This window comes from Leucoraja erinacea, unplaced genomic scaffold (assembly GCF_028641065.1).
Source record: "Leucoraja erinacea ecotype New England unplaced genomic scaffold, Leri_hhj_1 Leri_179S, whole genome shotgun sequence".
NCBI lineage: Eukaryota > Metazoa > Chordata > Chondrichthyes > Rajiformes > Rajidae > Leucoraja > Leucoraja erinaceus.
The window spans coordinates 46,608-65,859 of NW_026576080.1; the positions used below are offsets into that span (position 1 = coordinate 46,608).

At 48.4% G+C, this 19,252-nt stretch overlaps 1 protein-coding gene across 1 annotated transcript in view; it reads left to right on the forward strand.

The window, feature by feature from the left end:
* The first annotated feature begins 7,870 nt into the window (after positions 1 to 7,870).
* Positions 7,871 to 19,252, forward strand: part of LOC129716177 (leucine-rich repeat and IQ domain-containing protein 3-like) — a 49,981-nt gene continuing 38,599 nt past the window's right edge. The window contains 2 exon segments of the mRNA XM_055666050.1: positions 7,871 to 7,997; positions 13,588 to 13,866. Of these exon segments, the coding sequence (XP_055522025.1) occupies positions 7,938 to 7,997; positions 13,588 to 13,866 (339 nt within the window). The 5' untranslated portion in view covers positions 7,871 to 7,937.

Consider the following 19,252-nt stretch of genomic DNA (forward strand, 5'->3'; position numbering starts at 1 on the left):
GCCTCAACTACCCTCTGTGGCAGAGAGTTCCAGAGATTCACCACTCTCTGTGTGAAAAAAAGTTCTTCTCATCTCGGTTTCAAAGGATTTCCCCCTTATCCTTAAGCTGTGATCCCTTGTCCTGGACTTCCCTAACATCGGAAACAATCTTCCTGCTTCTAGCCTGTCCAACCCCTTAAGAATTTTGTAAGTTTCTATAAGATCCCCTCTCAATCTCCTAAATTCTAGAGAGTATAAACCAAGTCTATCCAGTCTTTCTTCATAAGACAGTCCTGACATCCCAGGAATCAGTCTGGTGAACCTTCTCTGCACTCCCTCTATGGCAAGAATGTCCTTCCTCAGATTTGGAGACCAAAACTGTACGCAATACTCCAGGTGTGGTCTCACCAATACCCTGTACAACTGCAGTAGAACCTCCCTGCTCCTATACTCAAATCCTTTTGCAATGAAAGCTAACATACCATTCGCTTTCTTTACTGCCTGCTGCACCTACATGCCTACTTTCAATGACTGGTGTACCATGACACCCAGGTCTCGCTGCATCTCCCCCTTTCCCAATCGGCCACCATTTAGATAATAGCCTGCTATTGGTTGACAGACCAAAGATGAGAAGACAAACAGTGTTAGATAAGGAGAGCAATGGGTGTGATTCCACGAGGGGGGGGAAGGCGGAGGGAATTGTTTGAAGGTCAGTCCCCAAAATTGTAGAATTCACCCTTCACCGCTGTGTGTGAACTGCCCAAGCGGAATATGAGGTGCTGTTCCTCTAGTTTGTGGCTGGGCCTCACTCTGGCAATGGAGGAGACCCAGGACAGAGAGGTCAGTGTGGGAATGGGAGGGGGAGTTGAAGTGTTCAAGAAGGAACTGCAGATGCTGGAAAATCGAAGGTAGACAAAAATGCTGGAGAAACTCAGCGGGTGCAGCAGCATCTATGGAGCGAAGTAAATGGGCGACATTTCGGGCCGAAACCCTTCTTCAGACTGATGGGGGGTGGGGGGGAGAAGGAAGGAAAAAAGGGAGGAGGAGGAGGAGCCCGAGGGCGGGGGGATGGGAGGAGACAGCTCGAGGGTTAAGGAAGGGGAGGAGACAGCAAGGGCTAGCAAAATTGGGAGAATTCAACGTTAATGCCATCAGGATGCAAACTGCCCAGGCGGAATATGAGGTGCTGTTTCAAGAAGGAACTGCAGATGCTGGAAGATCGAAGGTACACAAAATTCAAGAAATGATTCAAAATTCAAGAAAGGGGAGTTGAAGTGTTTGGCGACTGGGAGATCCAGCAGGCCTTGGTGGACCGAGCGTGGGTGTTCAGCGAACTGGTCACCGAGTCTATGCTTGGTCTCGACGATGTACAAGAGGCTGCATCGGGAACACCTGATGCAGTAAATGAGGCCATTTCATTGTCGTATGAACCAGGAAGAGACACATGGACATTCCTACTGACTGCAGCGTAATATGCCCACTGAAGCAGGAACACAGAAATAAATAATCAGCAACATAATAAATTAATAATCAGCAATAGGAGGAAAATAGAGCAAATCCGCAGTCCGTGGAAGATCACGTGTTGCTGAGGTTAGTGTTGTGCAGTGTTCAACAGCCTGATGGTTGTTGGGAAGAAGCTGTTCTTCAACCTGGAGGTCACGGTTTTCAGGCTCCTGTACCTTCTTCCCCAGGGCTTTCTGCCCTATTATTTAAGTATTGTATCTATTTATGTATGACTGCAGGCACGAAATTTCGTTCAGACTGAAAGGTCTGAATGACAATAAAGGAAATTCAATTCAATTCAATATATATCTTTCTTTCTTAAGCCCCCATCGATCATGGCTGAACATGGGTTGTAGAACGCCTGCCTGTGCGTGACTTTGTTTAACGTGAGGAGACTGGTGCACAGACAGCCACCCCACACGGTCCTTGACAGATCTGGGTCAGGATCCAGTGGCGTGGTCCAAGACGACCGGAGACCCTTTTCTGCCGCAGCCTTCATCCGCCTTCCCAGCCGTTGTGACGTTAGCTCCACTAAGGTCAGCCATCGTCCTCCGCCTGTTCCACCGTTGAGGTCTTGGTTGGATTGGCTCTTTGTCAGGGACCTCCCCCTCGACCTTACCGCCATGGGTGGCCCTACCAGGAGCGTAGCTCCAGACGGCATCGCTCTCAGGATCTCAGGGCCACACAAGCTTCTCCACCACGACACGGTCAAGTCAAGTCAAGTCAAGTCAAGTTTGTTTGTCACATACACATACGAAATGTGCAGTGAAATGAAAGTGGCAATGCTCGCGGACATTTGTGCAAAAAGACAAACAACAAAACAACCAAACAAATTATAAACACAATCATAACACACATATTCTTTTACATAATAAATAATGGAAGGAAAACGTTCTGTAGAGTTAGTCCCTGGTATACTAGTATCTACATAATAGTATACATACACACACATCGGCCTGAAACATTACCCTTCTCCTGCCCCGCTGAGTTACTCCAGCACTTTGCATTTATGTATGTGTGTGTGTGTGTATGTGTGTATATATAAATATATATATATAACTTTATTTTAGCTTATTATATTGTTTACAGAGCACTATGTTTACACAGTAAGGAACTGCAGGTGCCGGTTTAAACCGAAGATAGACATAAAATGCTGGAGTAACTCAGCGGGATAGGCAGCATCTGTGGAGAGAAGGAATGGGTGACGTTCTGGGTTGAGACAAACTTCACATATTGTGTTGTGCTGCTGCATAGTAAGAGTTTGATTGTCCTGTCTGAGACAAGTGACTATAAAACAGTCTTGTTCAAGAAGGAACTGCAGATGCTGGAAGAATCGAAGGTAGACAAAAATGCTGGAGTAACTCAGCGGGTGAGGCAACATCTGTGGAGCGAAGGAATTGGCGACGTTTCGGGTCGAGACCCTTCTTCAGAGACTCTTGAATCTTGAGATGAAACACTCCCATCAACTCCCCCTCACAATCCACCCCTCACCCACAGACAGGGGGCCCATTAACCCCCCAGCCCGCACGTCTTGTGGGGGGGGGAGGGGGAGATCCGGAGCATCTGGGGAAACCCACATGGTCACAGGTTGGATTGAAACAGTGGGTTGGGAGACAGCGACTCACTACACTGCCCATTTCATAATTAACGTCAATCACAAACAGACACAGATGGGGCAAAAGCTCATTAGTTTTCTCCTTCATGTTTGTGTGAAGGTGCATTGTCCTGAAACGTGAGCATTTTCTCTTCCTTCACAAGCTCCCACCTGCTGAGTCTTTCCAGGATCTTCTGATTTTATTTCAGATTTCCAGCACCTCCAGTTTGTTTTGATATCCAACCTCAAACGCAAGGTGTTCGTGGATGGAAATTCTTTACGCCTCAGGGGACAAAAACTCCAGGCTGAGATCCAACAAAACAAAAAGCTGTGACTGACAAAAAGTGTGGGATTCTTTGCCACAGACGGCTGCAGAGGCCAAGTCAGTGGATATATTTAAGGCAGAGATAGATAGATTCTTGATTAGTCTGGGTGTCAGGGGTTACGGGGAGAAGGCAGGAGAATGGGGTTAGGAGGGAGAGATAGATCAGCCGTGATTGAATGGTGGAGTGGACTTCATGGGCCAAATTTTGCTCCTCTAATGTACGAACTGACGATGGATAGTTCAGAGGTGATCCAGCTCCTCGTTGATACCAGAGGCATGGATGCCTCAGTGTTACCGACACTCCTGATACCCAATGGATATGGACTCATCCTGGCAAGAGACAAGAAGGTCCAGAGATCCATAGACTCTGGATGGACCAGTCTCATCCTTGCTGAGGAAGGGGTTGAAAAGAGCATATGTCAGAAGGAAAAGCAGGAGGCTTGTGGAGCAGATGGCATCCCTACTGATGTTGTGAAACTTGGCGGGCACCAGTTGACAGACTGCTCTCTCTCGTCTCTGCTCAGAGCAACACAGACTGGGGCAACTGAGATGCCTTAATCTGGCCCATGTTCACCAACGTAGTGAAGGGAAGCAGGAACAGGCTATTCGTGCCCTTGCACCTGGTCTGCCACGCAGTAAGATCACGGCTGATCTTATACATTCACCTTGAACATCAGACAGGGGCAGAGCCGCTGCCTCACGGCACCAGGGACGAGGGTTCGATCCTGAGCTCCGGCACTGTCTGTGTGGAGTTTGCACCTTCCCCCTGTGACTGCGTGAGTTCGCTCCATGTGCTCCGGTTTCCTCCCACACTCCAAAGACGTGTGGGGCGGGTGGGTTAAAGGGCCGCTGTAAGCTGCCCCCACAGTGTGGGTGGAGGGTGGACTGTGGGGTGAGTGTAGATGAGTGGTTGATGGTCAGGAGATGACCTGCAGGGGAATGGGTGAAGAAGGGTCTCGACTCGAAATGTCAGTTAGAGTCATAAAGTGATACAGCATGGAACTGGTGACTTGGATAGGCTGGGTGAGTGGGTAAATGCATGGCAGATGCAGTATAATGTGGATAAATGTGAGGTTATCCACTTTGGTGGCAAAAACAGGAAAGTAGACTATTATCTGAATGGTGGCCGATTAGGAAAGGGGGGAGAAGCAACGAGACCTGGGTGTCATGGGACACCAGTCATTAAAAGTAGGCAAACCTCTGAAGAAGGGTTTCGGCCCGAAACGTTACCTATTTCCTTCGCTCCATAGATGCTGCTGCTCCCGCTGAGTTTCTCCAGCATTTTTGTGTACCATTGAAAGCAGGCATGCAGGTGCAGCAGGCAGTGAAAAAAGCAAATGGTATGTTAGCTTTCATAGCAAAATGATTTGAGTATAGGAGCAGAGAGGTTCTACTGCAGTTGTACAGGGTCTTGGTGAGACCACACCTGGAGTATTGCGTACAGTTTTGGTCTCCTAATCTGAGGAAAGACATTATTGCCATAGAGGGAGTACAGAGAAGGTTCGCCAGACTGATTCCTGGGATGTCAGGACTTTCATATGAAGAAAGACTGGATAGACTCGGTTTGTACTCGCTAAAATTTAGAAGATTGAGGGGGGATCTTATAGAAACTTACAAAATTCCTAAGGGTTTGGACAGGCTAGATGCAGGAAGATTGTTCCCGATGTTGGGGAAGTCCAGAACAAGAGGTCACAGTTTAAGGATAAGGGGGAAATCTTTTAGGACCGAGATGAGGAAAACCATCTCATATTATATACCAAAATATTTATTTTTTAAATTAGACTCTAACATTACAAATTATATTTGGGACTATAGATCACATAGAATCACAAAAAAACACTTATGTAAACCAAAAGAGGTCAGGGGACTTTCACTTCCGAATTTTATGTATTATTACTGGGCAGTGCATATTAAGAATATGATTTATTGGTTGGATAGTTCTACACAACAGACAGAATGGATATAAATGGAGAAGGAGGATTGTCATCCTTGTAATATAGGAACGATCCTCTTCTCCCCAAAAAAACTGAATAACACAATGTATAAGAAGAACCCAATTATATATGGTACAATAAGAATTTGGAAACAAATAAAATTATCTTTAAAATTAAGAAATCTATCACTGTTAATGCCAATAGCGAATAACCCTTTATTTAAACCATCCCTTATTGATAAGACATATAACCAATGGGAAATTCTCGGAATTAGAAGGATCGGGGATATGCACGAAATGGGAAACCTACTATCATTCCTACAATTACAATTAAAATTTAAATTGAAAAACAACCAATATTTTAAATTTCTTCAGATTTGCGATTTCGTGAAAAAATATATACAAGGATATCAAAAAGTAACTCCTGACATTGGAAGAAGCAATGAATATTGAAGCTGACTCACAATTTTTTTAATCATATTTATATAATAGTATTCTAAATATAGATCTACCATCGACAGAGGTACTTAGAGAAGAGTGGGAACGGGAACTAATGATAAAAATTACGAAGGTTGCATGGGAAAAGTATTTGATATATATTCACAAATGTTCAATTAATGTAAGACATAATCTAATATAATTTAAAATTGTACATAGATTATATTATTCAAAAACAAGATTGAACAAATTTTATCCAAATATATCCGCCACTCGTGATAAATGTCTAACCCAAAAGGCAACTATAACAATGTTTAAGAAGGAACTGCAGATGCTGGAGAATCGAAGGTACACAAAAAAGCTGGAGAAACTCAGCGGGTGCAGCAGCATCTATGGAGCGAAGGAAATAGGCAACGTTTCGGGCCGAAACGTTGCCTATTTCCTTCGCTCCATAGATGCTGCTGCACCCGCTGAGTTTCTCCAGCTTTTTTGTGTACCAGGCAACTATAACACACTCCTTAGTTTCCTGCATAAAACTTTATAGATTTTGGAATGATATTTTTGAAATATTTACAATATTATTCAAGACAAGAATGGAACCTAATACTGAAATGATTATATTTGGTGTAATGGAAGATGGGAATAAATTGAACACATCTCAAAATCTATTCCTTAACTATGGTTTAATAATAGCAAAAAAATTAATACTTAAATTTTGGAAGGGTACATCAATACCAACGCTTAAAATGTGGATTGCAAGTATGTTGGACACGGCTCATCTTGAGGAAATGCGATTCCTCCTAATGGATAAATCAGACCAATTCATAACGAGTTGGTCTCCATTCGTCGTTTTTTTGGAATCATATGGTGCAACACAATTGTAAAAAATAACTGTTTCAGGACTGGATGAGGGTTGGTCAAGATTATAAATAATGATCTCCTTTTCTTCTTTATTTTATTTTCTTTTCTCTATTTTCTCTCTCAACTTTCTTCATTTACTCGTTTTCTTTCTTCACACAATATATATTTCACATCTTTCTATCCTTTACTATCTAACTTCTTTTTCTTATTCTAATCTTTTTTCAATGTAAAAAAAAAAAAAGAAGTTGTACATAAAATGTATTATGAAAATATATATTAGGCACTTTGGTGCCATATGACTGTACTTACTTCTAGTAAAATAAAATATTTAAAATAAAAAAAAAGACTCGGCTTGTACTCGCTAGAATTTAGAAGATTGAGGGGGGATCTAATAGAAACTTACAAAATTCTTAAGGGGTTGGACAGGCTAGATGCAGGAAGATTGTTCCCGATGTTGGGGAAGTCCAGAACAAGGAGTCACAGTTTAAGGATAAAGGGGAAATCTTTTAGGACTCCATCCTTCCTACCCAAACCATTGATCGATCCTTCTCCCCCCACAGATGCTGCTCGACCCCCTAAGTTCCTCCAGCAGGTGATGGTAGCTCCACATTCCAGCCGTGTCTCTGGCCGGTAACAGACTGGACTTTGGCAGTGGTCAGTGTTGGACAGGTCACGGATGGGTCAGCTAGTGACTGAACCTGTAGCTGGGAATGAGCAGCCTCGCTCACTCACACCCAGCGGGGCACGATCAAGACATAGACAGACGTGGAGGAAGGAACTGTAGATGAAATATGTATACATGATGGCCTGGTGCTCATCTGTGGGATCATAGTCTAGGGGCTCACACTGAAGATAGACACACTCGATGGGTCGAATGGGCTCAAACTTCAGCAGACCCACTAGGGGGGGGCGGGTTCTGTCCAAGGGGCGGGGTCTGGCCACGGGGAGGGGCCAGGTTAAGGGGCGGGGTCTGAGCAAGGGGCGGGGTCTGGTCAAGGGGCGGGGCCTGGTCAAGGGGCGGGGTCTAGTCAAGGGGCGGGGCCGTTCTTTATTTCTTTCTCTAGTCAAGGGGCGGGGTCTGGTCAAGGGGCGGGGCCTGGTCAAGGGGCGGGGTCTGGTCAAGGGGCGGGGTCTGGTCAAGGGGCGGGGCCTGGTCAAGGGGCGGGGCCTGGTCAAGGGGCGGGGTCTGGTCAAGGGGCGGGGTCTGGTCAAGGGGCGGGGCCTGGTCAGGGGGAGGGGTCGGGGCGGCGCAGGCGCGGTGGCGGCGTGCTGGAGCCGTTGCCCCGGGTAACGCGGCCTGCTCCATGAAGCGCGTCAAGAGCCTGCGGGTTCCCGCCGCCGCCACCAGCGCCACCGCTCGCCAGGTCGGTCTCCAGGGCCCGAGCCGCGGCGCCTGGGGTCAGATGGCGGGGTCACCATTAATGGGTCCTTCCTCTGTGGGTCGCCACTTTGTGTGTGGTGATGTTGGGTGCTGTCCTGCAGGGTGTTGGGTGCTGTCCTGCAGGGTGGGGTCAGGCTGGGTTCTGTCCTGCAGGGTGGGGTCAGGTGGGGTGCTACTGTGCAGGGTGGGGTCAGGCTGGGTGCTGCCCTGCAGGGTGGGGTCAGGCTGGGTGCTGCCCTGCAGGGTGGGGTCAGGTGGGTGGTACTCTGCAGGGTGGGGTCAGGCTGGGTGCTGCCCTGCAGGGTGGGGTCAGGCTGGGTGCTGCCCTGCAGGGTGGGGTCAGGCTGGGTGCTGCCCTGTAGGGTGGGGTCAGGCTGGGTGCTGCCCTGCAGGGTGGGGTCAGGTGGGTGCTGTCCTGCAGGGTGGGGTCAGGTGGGTGCTGCCCTGCAGGGTGGGGTCAGGTGGGTGCTGCCCTGCAGGGTGGGGTCAGGCTGGGTGCTGCCCTGCAGGGTGGGTCAGGTGGGTGCTACCTGCAGGGTGGGGTCAGGTGGGTGCTGTCCTGCAGGGTGGGGTCAGGGTGGGTGCTGTCCTGCTGGGTGGGGTCAGGCTGGGTGCTACTGTGCAGGGTGGGGTCAGGCTGGGTGCTGCCCTGCAGGGTGGGGTCAGGTGGGTGCTACTGTGCAGGGTGGGGTCAGGCTGGGTGCTACTGTGCAGGGTGGGGTCAGGTGGGTGCTACTGTGCAGGGTGGGGTCAGGCTGGGTGCTGCCCTGCAGGGTGGGGTCAGGTGGGTGCTGTCCTGCAGGGTGGGGTCAGGTGGGTGCTGCCCTGCAGGATGGGGTCAGGCTGGGTGCTGCCCTGCAGGATGGGGTCAGGCTGGGTGCTGCCCTGCAGGGTGTGATCAGGTGGGTGCTGCCCTGCAGGGTGGGGTCAGGCTGGGTGCTACTGTGCAGGGTGTGATCAGGTGGGTGCTGTCCTGCAGGGTATTATCAGGTGGGTGCTCTGTAGCAGTTGTCACTCTGTGGGCCGGCTTTGCTTGCAGAGGAAGTCTGTGGGCCTGGGCTTTGCTCTGGTGAGGTTTCACATTGTGGGTCGGTCTTTATTATGGGCAGGGTCACAGTGACAGGGTCTTCACCACGAGGTGTCAGTCTGGGCGGGGATGTGTGGTGGGATGAAGTTGGGTGGACCTTATGTGTGAAACTGGCCCTTCGGCCCACCAGGTCCATGCCAATCTACACTATTCCCACTTCCCCATATTAAGGCCCATATCTTTCAATACACGCTCTAATCAAATGCCTCTTAAACATAGTGACTGCATCTGATTCTATCACCTCATCTGGCAGTGCGTTTGTTATCAGCCATCCTTTGTGTGAAAAACACCCATCAGATCCCTTTATAATCTCTCCCTGTCATCTTAAACCCTTGCCTTCTTGTTTTTGAATCTTGTTTTTGATTTCACCCGAGTCCATTTGGAACCGGAGTTCAACAACTGCTCACCATCAATCTCTGTCATTGATCCAGAAGCCCTGATCTTTAGTTACTAATCCACTAATCATGATAAATATATGCTTGGTGGACTGTCACCACTTGCAGGCACCCTCTCTGACACGGACTCTCATATTACCAAGTGCCCTCGAAACCGGGTTAGCCATGGAAGTCAACAATTAATTTGTAACCTGGAGTCGATGCGATTCTTTCCGTGCAACATAACCAGACCATTTCCCCTGGGGCATCATCCCATTTGTTGATGATTTCCTGCTGCCTTCTTCCTTGTCACAGTTCTTCCCTTTTATTGTTCCTGCTATTCAGCATTTTTCTTGTAGCTAAGTACAATAACAGCATTTGGACAGGTACATGGACAGGGAAGATTTAAAGGTATTTAGTTTTGTTTATTGTCACGTGTACTGAGGTAGAGTGAAAATCCTTTTTGCTGCATAGTCTCCAGTCAGCGGAAAGACTATACCTGATTACAATCAAGCTGCCCACAGCGTATATATACAGGATTAAGGGAATAATGTTTAGTGCAAGATAACAGCCCAGTAAAGCCTGAATAAAGACAGACTACGGGTTTCCATTGTGATAAATGGGAGGTCAGGACCGCTCTCTATTTGGTAATAGGATGGTTCACTTGCCTGATAACAGTTGGGAAGAAACTGCCCCTGAATCTGGAGATGTGCTTTCATCCAGGCAAATGGCTCCAGAGAAAAAATATCCAAGTTCGTCCAACATAGAAACAAGGAACTGCGGATGCTGGTTGATAAACACCAAAGATAGACACAAAGTGCTGGAGTAACTCAGCAGGTCAGGCAGCATCTCCGGAGAGAAAGGATGGGTGATGTTTCAGGTCACAGCCCCTCTTCAGTCAGATGAAGGGTCCCAACCCAAAGCACCACCTATCCTTTTTCTCCAGAGATGCTGCCTGACCTGCTGAGTTACTCCAGCACTTTGTGTCCATTTTTCTTCATAGCTAATACCCTCTATTCCAGGCAACATTTGGGTGAATGTCCAACACCCTCTACAAAGCCGCTACACCCTTCCTGTAAAAGGGTGACAGGTATAGCACACAATGGCTAAACCACATTTTTATACAGCTGTAACATGACTTTAGTTAACTCTGGAATTTAAAAGGATGAGAGGGGATCTTATTGAAACATATAAGATTATTAAGGGTTTGGACACGCTAGAGGCAGGAAACATGTTCCCGATGTTGGGGGAGTCCAGAACCAGGAGCCACAGTTTAAGAATAAGGGGTAAGCCATTTAGAACGTAGAGAGTGGTGAGTCTGTGGAATTCTCTATCTCAGAGGGCGGTGGAGGCAGGTTCTCTGGATGCTTTCAAGAGAGAGCTAGCTAGGGCTCTTAAAGATAGCAGAGTCAGGGGATATGGGGAGAAGGCAGGAACGGGATACTGATTGGGGATGATCAGCCACGATCACATTGAATGGCGGTGCTGGTTCAGATTCAGATTCAGATTCAATTTTAATTGTCATTGTCAGTGTACAGTACAGAGACAACGAAATGCATTATTCGAAGTTCGAAGGGCCGAATGGTCTACTCCTGCACCTATTGTCTATTATCTACTCAATGCTATTATTACCTACTGATAAAGGCAAGTGTACACTCTTTCAGTAAGATCACCCCTCAGTCTTCTGAACTCCAGAAAATATAGATGTAATTTTTTTGCTACCTGAGATAGGATAACCCTCTCATCTTGGGAATTGGCATTGTTTAGTTCCTGTGGACTGCCTCCAATGACAGTGTCGTCTTTCGTGAATAAGCGACCAGATGCAGCACAATACTCTCAGCGTGACCTCACCCACACTTAGTCAAAGCCATGTCCTGGCAGCAGAACAATGAAATTCTTCCACGCTGCAGTTTTACAGGCCCATTATCGTAAGAACACACGGATAAATATACAAAAATCAATGATACAATAAATTAATAATTAGTCATACAAGGTTACCAGACCATAATACTGCAAAACCAAAGTCCGTAGGGCAACCAAAACAAAGTCTGCAGTGGGTCTGGGATGCTGAGGTAGGGGAGAGGTTAGTGTTGCCAGGTTAGTGTTGCTGAGGTTAGTGTGCAGTGTTCAAGCGCCTGATGGTTGGAGGGAAGAAGCTGTTCTTGAACCTGGAGGTCACGGTTTTCAGGCTCCTGTACCTTCTTCCCCGATGGTAGCAGCGAGATGAGAGGGTGACCAGGGTGGTGTGGGTCTCTGATGATGCTGGCGGCCTTTTTGAGGCAGCGCTTCCTGTCAGTTCTTTATTTTTCATATTGTCCCATAAGGTATTGCCGTACCGAAGCACGATCCCAGATTAGTAGAAGGAGCATAGAAATAGTCCAGTGCGACCCCAGGCAAAAGTGGCCAGGCTTTGGTTCCATTTAGAAAGTCGTGCGTGGTGCGTGCGCGCGGTCTGCTGGAGTTACGCCTGATCCAGGCGAGTACCAGGCTGCTACAGGGCCTCCAGCAAACCCGTTGTCCCTCACCTTGCCCAGCCACCTTCAGCCTTTGTGCCCCGGGGAACCCCCCCCCCTCCCCATTCCATCCTCCGGTCCGTTTCTCCGGTCCTCAGTGGACGAGCAGGGGCCGGATCGGTGGCTCCCTGCACAGACCCTGACCCTGCCCTCCCCTCCTGCCTTCCTCAGTCTTCTGGGAAAGTTGATGAGCTGAGCACAGATCTCCAGACTTATGCACGGCTGGGATGTTGCTGAGTTTTAACAGAATCTTCCAAAGTCGAACCTTCTTCAGTAAACGCCAATGCTCTTTGCCTTCTGAGCCACCTGTAGCATCTGCCCGCCAACGTAGATCCCCCTGTCTTTTGGACAAAACGTCAAGTCCTGGAGGAACTCAGCGGGTTAGGCAGCATCTGTGGTCGGAAGGGACCATTCTTGTCCCGACCCAAAGCCTCGTGTGTGCCAGTTCCCTCCACAGATGCTACCTGAGTTCCTCCGGCACTTTGCGCTTTGCTGAAGATTTCAGCATCTGCAGTTGCTTGTAATCCTCCTTGTCCTTTTTGTTGATCCGCAAGTGTCCTCGAATGCGATAATAATCTGCTTTTAGATTCCAACATTTCTTTTCCCCGTTGAGATGCTCACTCTTCAACCAAGTGTGTCTCTCTCTTTGTCTCTCTTCTTGTGGATAATCACTCTCAAGGGCTTGGAGTGTTTCATTTCATGAGGGCTGCACATGACTGCACTGGGTTGTGTGCAGAGGCTGATGCAGTGTGGCGAGGTACACTAGGTGGCAGTCACTGACTAACACATCCCACATCACAGGAGGATCTGTAGTGGAGAAGCCAGCAGTGATTAAAAATACCTATTAAAAAGTGATTTGCTACATTCTGGGATCAGAAGGTCGTGCAATGAAGATTGAATGAAATGGGCCTACACTCTTCAGGGGAATGAAAGCTGATCTCATTGAAATGTATGAGACCTTGGAGAGATTGACAGGGTGGATGTGGAGAGATGGCTGCAGAGCACAGGACGAGGAGTGGGACAGAGATTTCTTCATTCACACCCTTGCTAATCACTGTAATAATCGGGCACAGTCAGTGTTTTCAAAGTAAAGTACGTGGCAAGCGCAATTTACTGAGGGCAATGGGGTGATAGTGACATAGTCCGACAGCACAGAAACTGGGCCTTCAGCCCAACATGTCCATGCCGACCAGGATGCCATATCTATGCAGCCAGCTGCCAGAGGAGGTCAGTGAGTCAGGTACTGACTGCACCAACATGTGGATTAGTACGGGTGTCAGGGGTTATGAGGAGAAGGCAGGAGAATGGGGTTAGGAGGGAGAGATAGATCAGCCACGATTGAATAACAGAGTAGACTTGATGGGCAGAATGGCCTAATTCTACTCCTATCACTTATGACCTTTGCACAGTTCTGTGGATAGGGAAGGTCAAGAGTGATACGGGCCAAATGTGGACAGGTGGGGCTAGTTCAGTTAGGGAAGTTGGTCAGCATGGTTGAGTTGGGCCGAAGGGCCTGTTTCGCTGCCGTGTGTCTGTGATTCCTCCTGTTGCATGTCTAAGTCTTTTTGCTTTCCCTGTAAGAGCGTTGTGTCTCCACAGATGTTGTCAGAGCTGAAGCGATTGGTGGACAACACACACCTGGTGTCCCCTTCAATCTCGTTGATCTTGTCGTGTGGGGAGATGGTGCACATGAGCAAGGAGAAGAAACTGAATGAGATTGTGGTGGTGAACATGTCGGCATGTTACCTGATCAACATGGGCTACTTGACCAACTGCTCCGCTCTGCGTGTCTGCATTCTGCCCAGGAATTACATCTCCAAGATGGATGCTCTCTCAAACTGTCCCAATCTAATCAAGCTGGATCTCCATAGCAACCATGTAAGTGAGGCAGGATGTGTGATCTCCGTATAACCCAGTGGTACAGTCACAAAGCTGCCGCTCGCTGCCAATCAGTGTCCTCACTGGATGTTTGCAGCAGCTATTTACACAGAGAGGGAGTCTCCATGCTGTCCCTGTGATCGTGGCCTGACTGGCCTCATTATGTCCCCTCTACGGTCCACGGCACTTGATCAGCAGCCCATAGAGTCTCTGCAGACTGGCACTGCAGTGTGAAGAGGAGGGAGAGTTGCTCCCAGACTACAGGGCAGAGGACCAGAGTCTGACTCTCGCAGGATTTGAACCCTGACCTCCTTCCACCCACCTCCACGTGAAATGGAGACGATGTCGCAAGGACGCTGTTGACAAACAGGGCATCTATATAAAACTAGGAGACCATTCTGCCCGACGGGAGAGGGGAGGAGAGGGAATTGTATTGTATTGTATATCTTTATTGTCATTTCCTGAGTATTCACATACCCAGAGGAAACAAAAAAACGTTGCTCAACCAGGGTGTGAGTGGTCCTCGATGATGTTGGCTGCTTTCCCGAGGCAGCATGAAGTCTAGATGGAGTCAGTGATGGGGAGTGTGGTGTGTGTGATGGACTGGGCTACATCTACAATGGTGGAGTGTGGTCTGTGTGGGACTGGGCTACATCTACAATGGTGGGGAGTGTGGTGTGTGTGATGGACTGGGCTACATCTACAATGGTGGGGAGTGTGGTGTGTGTGATGGACTGGGCTACATCTACAATGGTGGGGAGTGTGGTGTGTGATGGACTGGGCTACATCTACAATGGTGGGGAGTGTGGTGTGTGTGGGACTGGGCTACATCTACAATGGTGGGGAGTGTGGTGTGTGATGGACTGGGCTACATCTACAATGGTGGGGAGTGTGGTCTGTGTGGGACTGGGCTACATCTACAATGGTGGGGAGTGTGGTGTGTGTGGGACTGGGCTACATCTACAATGGTGGGGGTGTGGTGTGTGTGGGACTGGGCTACATCTACAATGGTGGGGAGTGTGGTGTGTGTGTGATGGACTGGGCTACATCTACAATGGTGGGGAGTGTGGTGTGTGATGGACTGGGCTACATCTACAATGGTGGAGAGTGTGTGATGGACTGGGCTACATCTACAATGGTGGGGAGTGTGGTGTGTGATGGACTGGGCTACATCTACAATGGTGGGGAGTGTGGTGTGTGTGATGGACCGGGCTACATCCATACACTCTCTGCAATTTCTTGCGGCCATGGGCAGGGCTGTTCCCAAACCAAGCGGTGATGGAAGTCGATGGGAGAGCTTCCACGGTGCATCTGTAGAAGTTGGTGAGAGTTGTTGTCGACATGCCAGGTTTCCATCACTAATTCCTGCCCTGGATTGAGAAGCCGACTGAGGGCAGATGTGCTGCTGGTTGTGCCACCCCTCTAATGCAATGTTAACCTATCTATACACAGCTGGATGGTGACCACTGACACAGCTGGATGGTGAAGCTACAATAATGACCATATGAGGATGAACCAGATAGCTGACAGCTGCCAACCCCCCTAAAACAGATGATGTAACTTAAGGTCATAAGTGTTATCAGAAGAATTAGGACATTCGGCCCATTAAGTCTACTCCGCCATTCAATCATGGCTGATCTATCTCTCCCTCCTAACCCCATTCTCCTACCTTCTCCCCATAACCCCTGACACCCGCACTAATCAAGAATGTATCTATCTCTGCCTTAAATATATCCACTGACTTGTGGCCTCCACAGCCGTCTGTGGCAAAGAATTCCACAGATTCACCACCCTCTGACTAAAGAAATTCCTCCTCATCACCATCATAAAAGAACGTCCTTTAATTCTGAGGCTGTGACCTCTGGTCCTAGACTCTCCCACTAGTGGAAACATCCTCTCCACATCCACTCTATCCAGGCCTTTCATTATTCTGTACGTTTCATTGAGGTCCCCCCTCATTCTTCTAAAGTCCAGCGAGTACAGGCCCAGCGCCGACAAACGCTCATCGTATGTTGGTTGGGGCTACACCATTTCAAAGACCCGGGTTCGATCCTGACTTCTGGTGCTATCTATGTGGAGTTTGCACGTTCTCCCTGTGACCGCTTGGGTTTCCCCCGTGTGCTCCGCTTTACTCCCACGTCCCAAAGACAAGTAAGGGTAGTGACGGTGATTAGTGCGGGTGTCAGGGGTTATGGGGAGAAGGCAGGAGAATGGGGTGGAGAGTGAGAGATAGACCAGCCATGATTGAATGACGGAGTAGACTTGATGGGCCGAATGGCCAAATTCTGCTCCTTGAACTTATGAAGGTGCGGGGTGGGGGGGGTTTAAAGGGCCGCTGTAAATTGCCCCCGGTGTCTGGGGGGGGTTGATGTGAGTGGGGGGAGGGGTTGATGGGAGTGGGGGGGGGGGGGGGGTAAGTTAGTGGGGAGTGAGATTGGTCTGTGAGTTAGCACAAAATTGATGGAACAAAATGGCCTCCTTCCCAGGAAATACAAATTGTCATATGCTGAGAGAATGGAGCGGCTGGGCTTGTACACTCTGGTGTTTAGAAGGATGAGAGGGATCTTATTGAAACATATAAGATTGTTAAGGGCTTGGACACGCTAGAGGCAGGAAACATGTTCCCGATGTTGGGGGAGTCCAGAACCAGGGGCCACAGTTTAAGAATAAGGGGTAAGCCATTTAGAACGGAGACGAGGAAACACTTTTTCACACAGAGAGTTGTGAGTCTGTGGAATTCTCTGCCTCAGAGGGCGGTGGAGGCGGGTTCTCTGGATACTTTCAAGAGAGAGCTAGATAGGGCTCTTAAAGATAGCGGAGTCAGGGGATATGGGGAGAAGGCAGGAATGGGGTGCTGATTGGGGATGATCAGCCATGATCACATTGAATGGCGGTGCTGGCTCGAAGGGCTGAATGGCCTACTCCTGCACCTGTTGTCTATTGTCTATTGTTTTCACCAAGTCTGCATGTGCCTGGCTCCCCTGCTTCCTTCATTGTTATCCTGGCTACACCTGAAAACAAGACTGTGTGTGAAGTGCTTTGGGAAGTCCTGCAGGTGTGAAAGATTTATCACAGTTACGCAAGCTATAAATCTTGCATCAGTAGCAATGGAATGTTCTCTCTTGTCTTCTGCTCACTACTTGCTCACACAGTAGAACTTCAGTTCATGCAGTGCCTCTCATTCCCATCAGTCCTTCAAACCACTTCAAAAGAAATAGACAGCGGTCCTGGCCTCCCATCTTCCTCATTGTAAACCCTCGGACTATCTTTAATCGGACTTTACTGGACTTAATCTTGCACTAAATATTATTTCCTTTATGCTGTATCTGTACACAATGGACGGCTCGATTGTAATCATGTATTGTCTTCACGCTGACTAGATAGACATAGACATAGAAAATTGGTGCAGGAGGAGGCCATTCGGTCCTTTGAGCCAGCACCGCCATTCATTGTGATCATGGCTGATCGTCCCCTATCAATAACCTGTGCCTGCCTTCTACCCATATCCTTTGACTCCACTAGCCCCTAGAGCTCTATCTAACTCTCTCTTAAATCCATCCAGTGACTTGGCCTCCACTGCCCTCTGTGGCAGAGAATTCCATAAATTCACAACTTTCAGGGTGAAAAGGTTTTTTCTCACCTCAGTCTTAAATGACCTCCCTTTTATTCTAAGACTGTGGCCCCTGGTTCTGGACTCGCCCAACATTGGGAATATTCTTCCTGCATCCAGCTTGTCCAGTCCTTTTATAATTTTATATGTTTCTATAAGATCCCCCCTCATCCTTCCAAACTCCAGTGAATACAAGCCTAGTCTTTTCAATCTTTCCTCATATGACAGTCCCGCGATCCCAGGGATTAATCTCGTGAACCTACGCTGCACTGCCTCAATCACAGGGATGTCCTTCCTCAAATTAGGAGACCAAAACTGTACACAATACTCCACATGTGGTCTCACCAGAGCCCTATACAATAGCACGCAACAAAATAGGTTTTCATTGTACCTCACGTGAATTCCAGTGACGCAGCGGGTAGAGCTGCTGCCTCACAGCATCAGAGACCCGGGTTCCATCCTGACTACGGGTGCTGTCTGCACGGAGTCTGTACGTTCTCCCCGTGACCAGCGTGGGTTTTCTCCGCTTTCCTCCCACACTCAAAGGATGTACAGTTTTGTAGGTTAATTGGCTTGGTATAATTTGTAAAATTGTCCCTGGTGTGTTAGTGTGCGAGATCGCTGGTCGGCTCAGACTTGGTGAGCCGAAAGGCCTGCTTCTGCGCTGTATCTCTAAACTAGGTCATAAGGGATAGGATAGAATTAGGCCATTCGGCCTATCAAGTCTACTCCGCCATCTCCTGCACTTATTTTCTATGTTTCTATGTAGAGGATTTTGGCCAGGTCCTTGGAGCTACTGGCATCACTTCGGCTAAGAGGGTCTTAAAATGCCTAAACATGCAGTTGGGGTTCAATGTAACATCTTGTCAGTCCGTCCTGCAACCTCTGAACCATTGACTCTGTGTATAGTGTAGCCGTGTGCGTGTGCCTGTCACAGCTAGCAGCGGCAGAATGGGCCGAGTGGTCACTCGGTCTGTCCAAGCCCCCATGAAACTGGGTAATCATAGTAAGTCTTGGCAAAGTAAGACCCCTCTCTGGCCCCTCTCACCCTGGCCACAAACTCTTTGAATCACTTCCCTCTGGAAGGCGACTCCGGACTGTCAAAGCTGCCACAGCCAGACATAACAACAGCTTTTTTCCACGAGCAGTAGCTCTACTCAATAACCAAAAATCTGTAGCTTCCTTTTGCTCTGGTATTTTATGTAATTCACATGTTTAATCAATAATGTTTTATTATTAACGTTTAATGTTTTATGTGTCATTCCTACCTGTCTGTATGTCATGTTGTCACTTGCGGGTGGAGCACCAAGGCAAATTCCTTGTATGTGAATACTTGGCCAATAAACTTATTCATTCATTCATTCATCACGGTGGTGGAGGCAAGGAGTCTCGCCACGTCTGAGAAGTATCTGGCCAGGAACTTGAATCACCGAGACAGAGCAAGTTACTGCCCAAGTGGTGGGGATGGGGTTAGCATAGAAGTGTGCATGATGGCTAGTCCAGACACAGTGGGCCGAAGGGCCTGCGTATCCCGATGCTTGTATTACGCAACATTTGCCTTCAGTGGAAACATTTTCCCGATGTTGGGGGAGTCCAGAACCAGGGTCCACAGTTTAAGAATAAGGGGTAAGCCTGAGACGAGGAAACATTTATTCTCACATAGAGTTGTGAGTGGAATTCTCTGCCTCTGAGGGCCGGTTCTCTGGTACTTTCAAGAGAGAGTTAGATAGGGCTCTTAAAGATAGCGGAGTCAGGGGATATGGGGAGAAGGCAGGA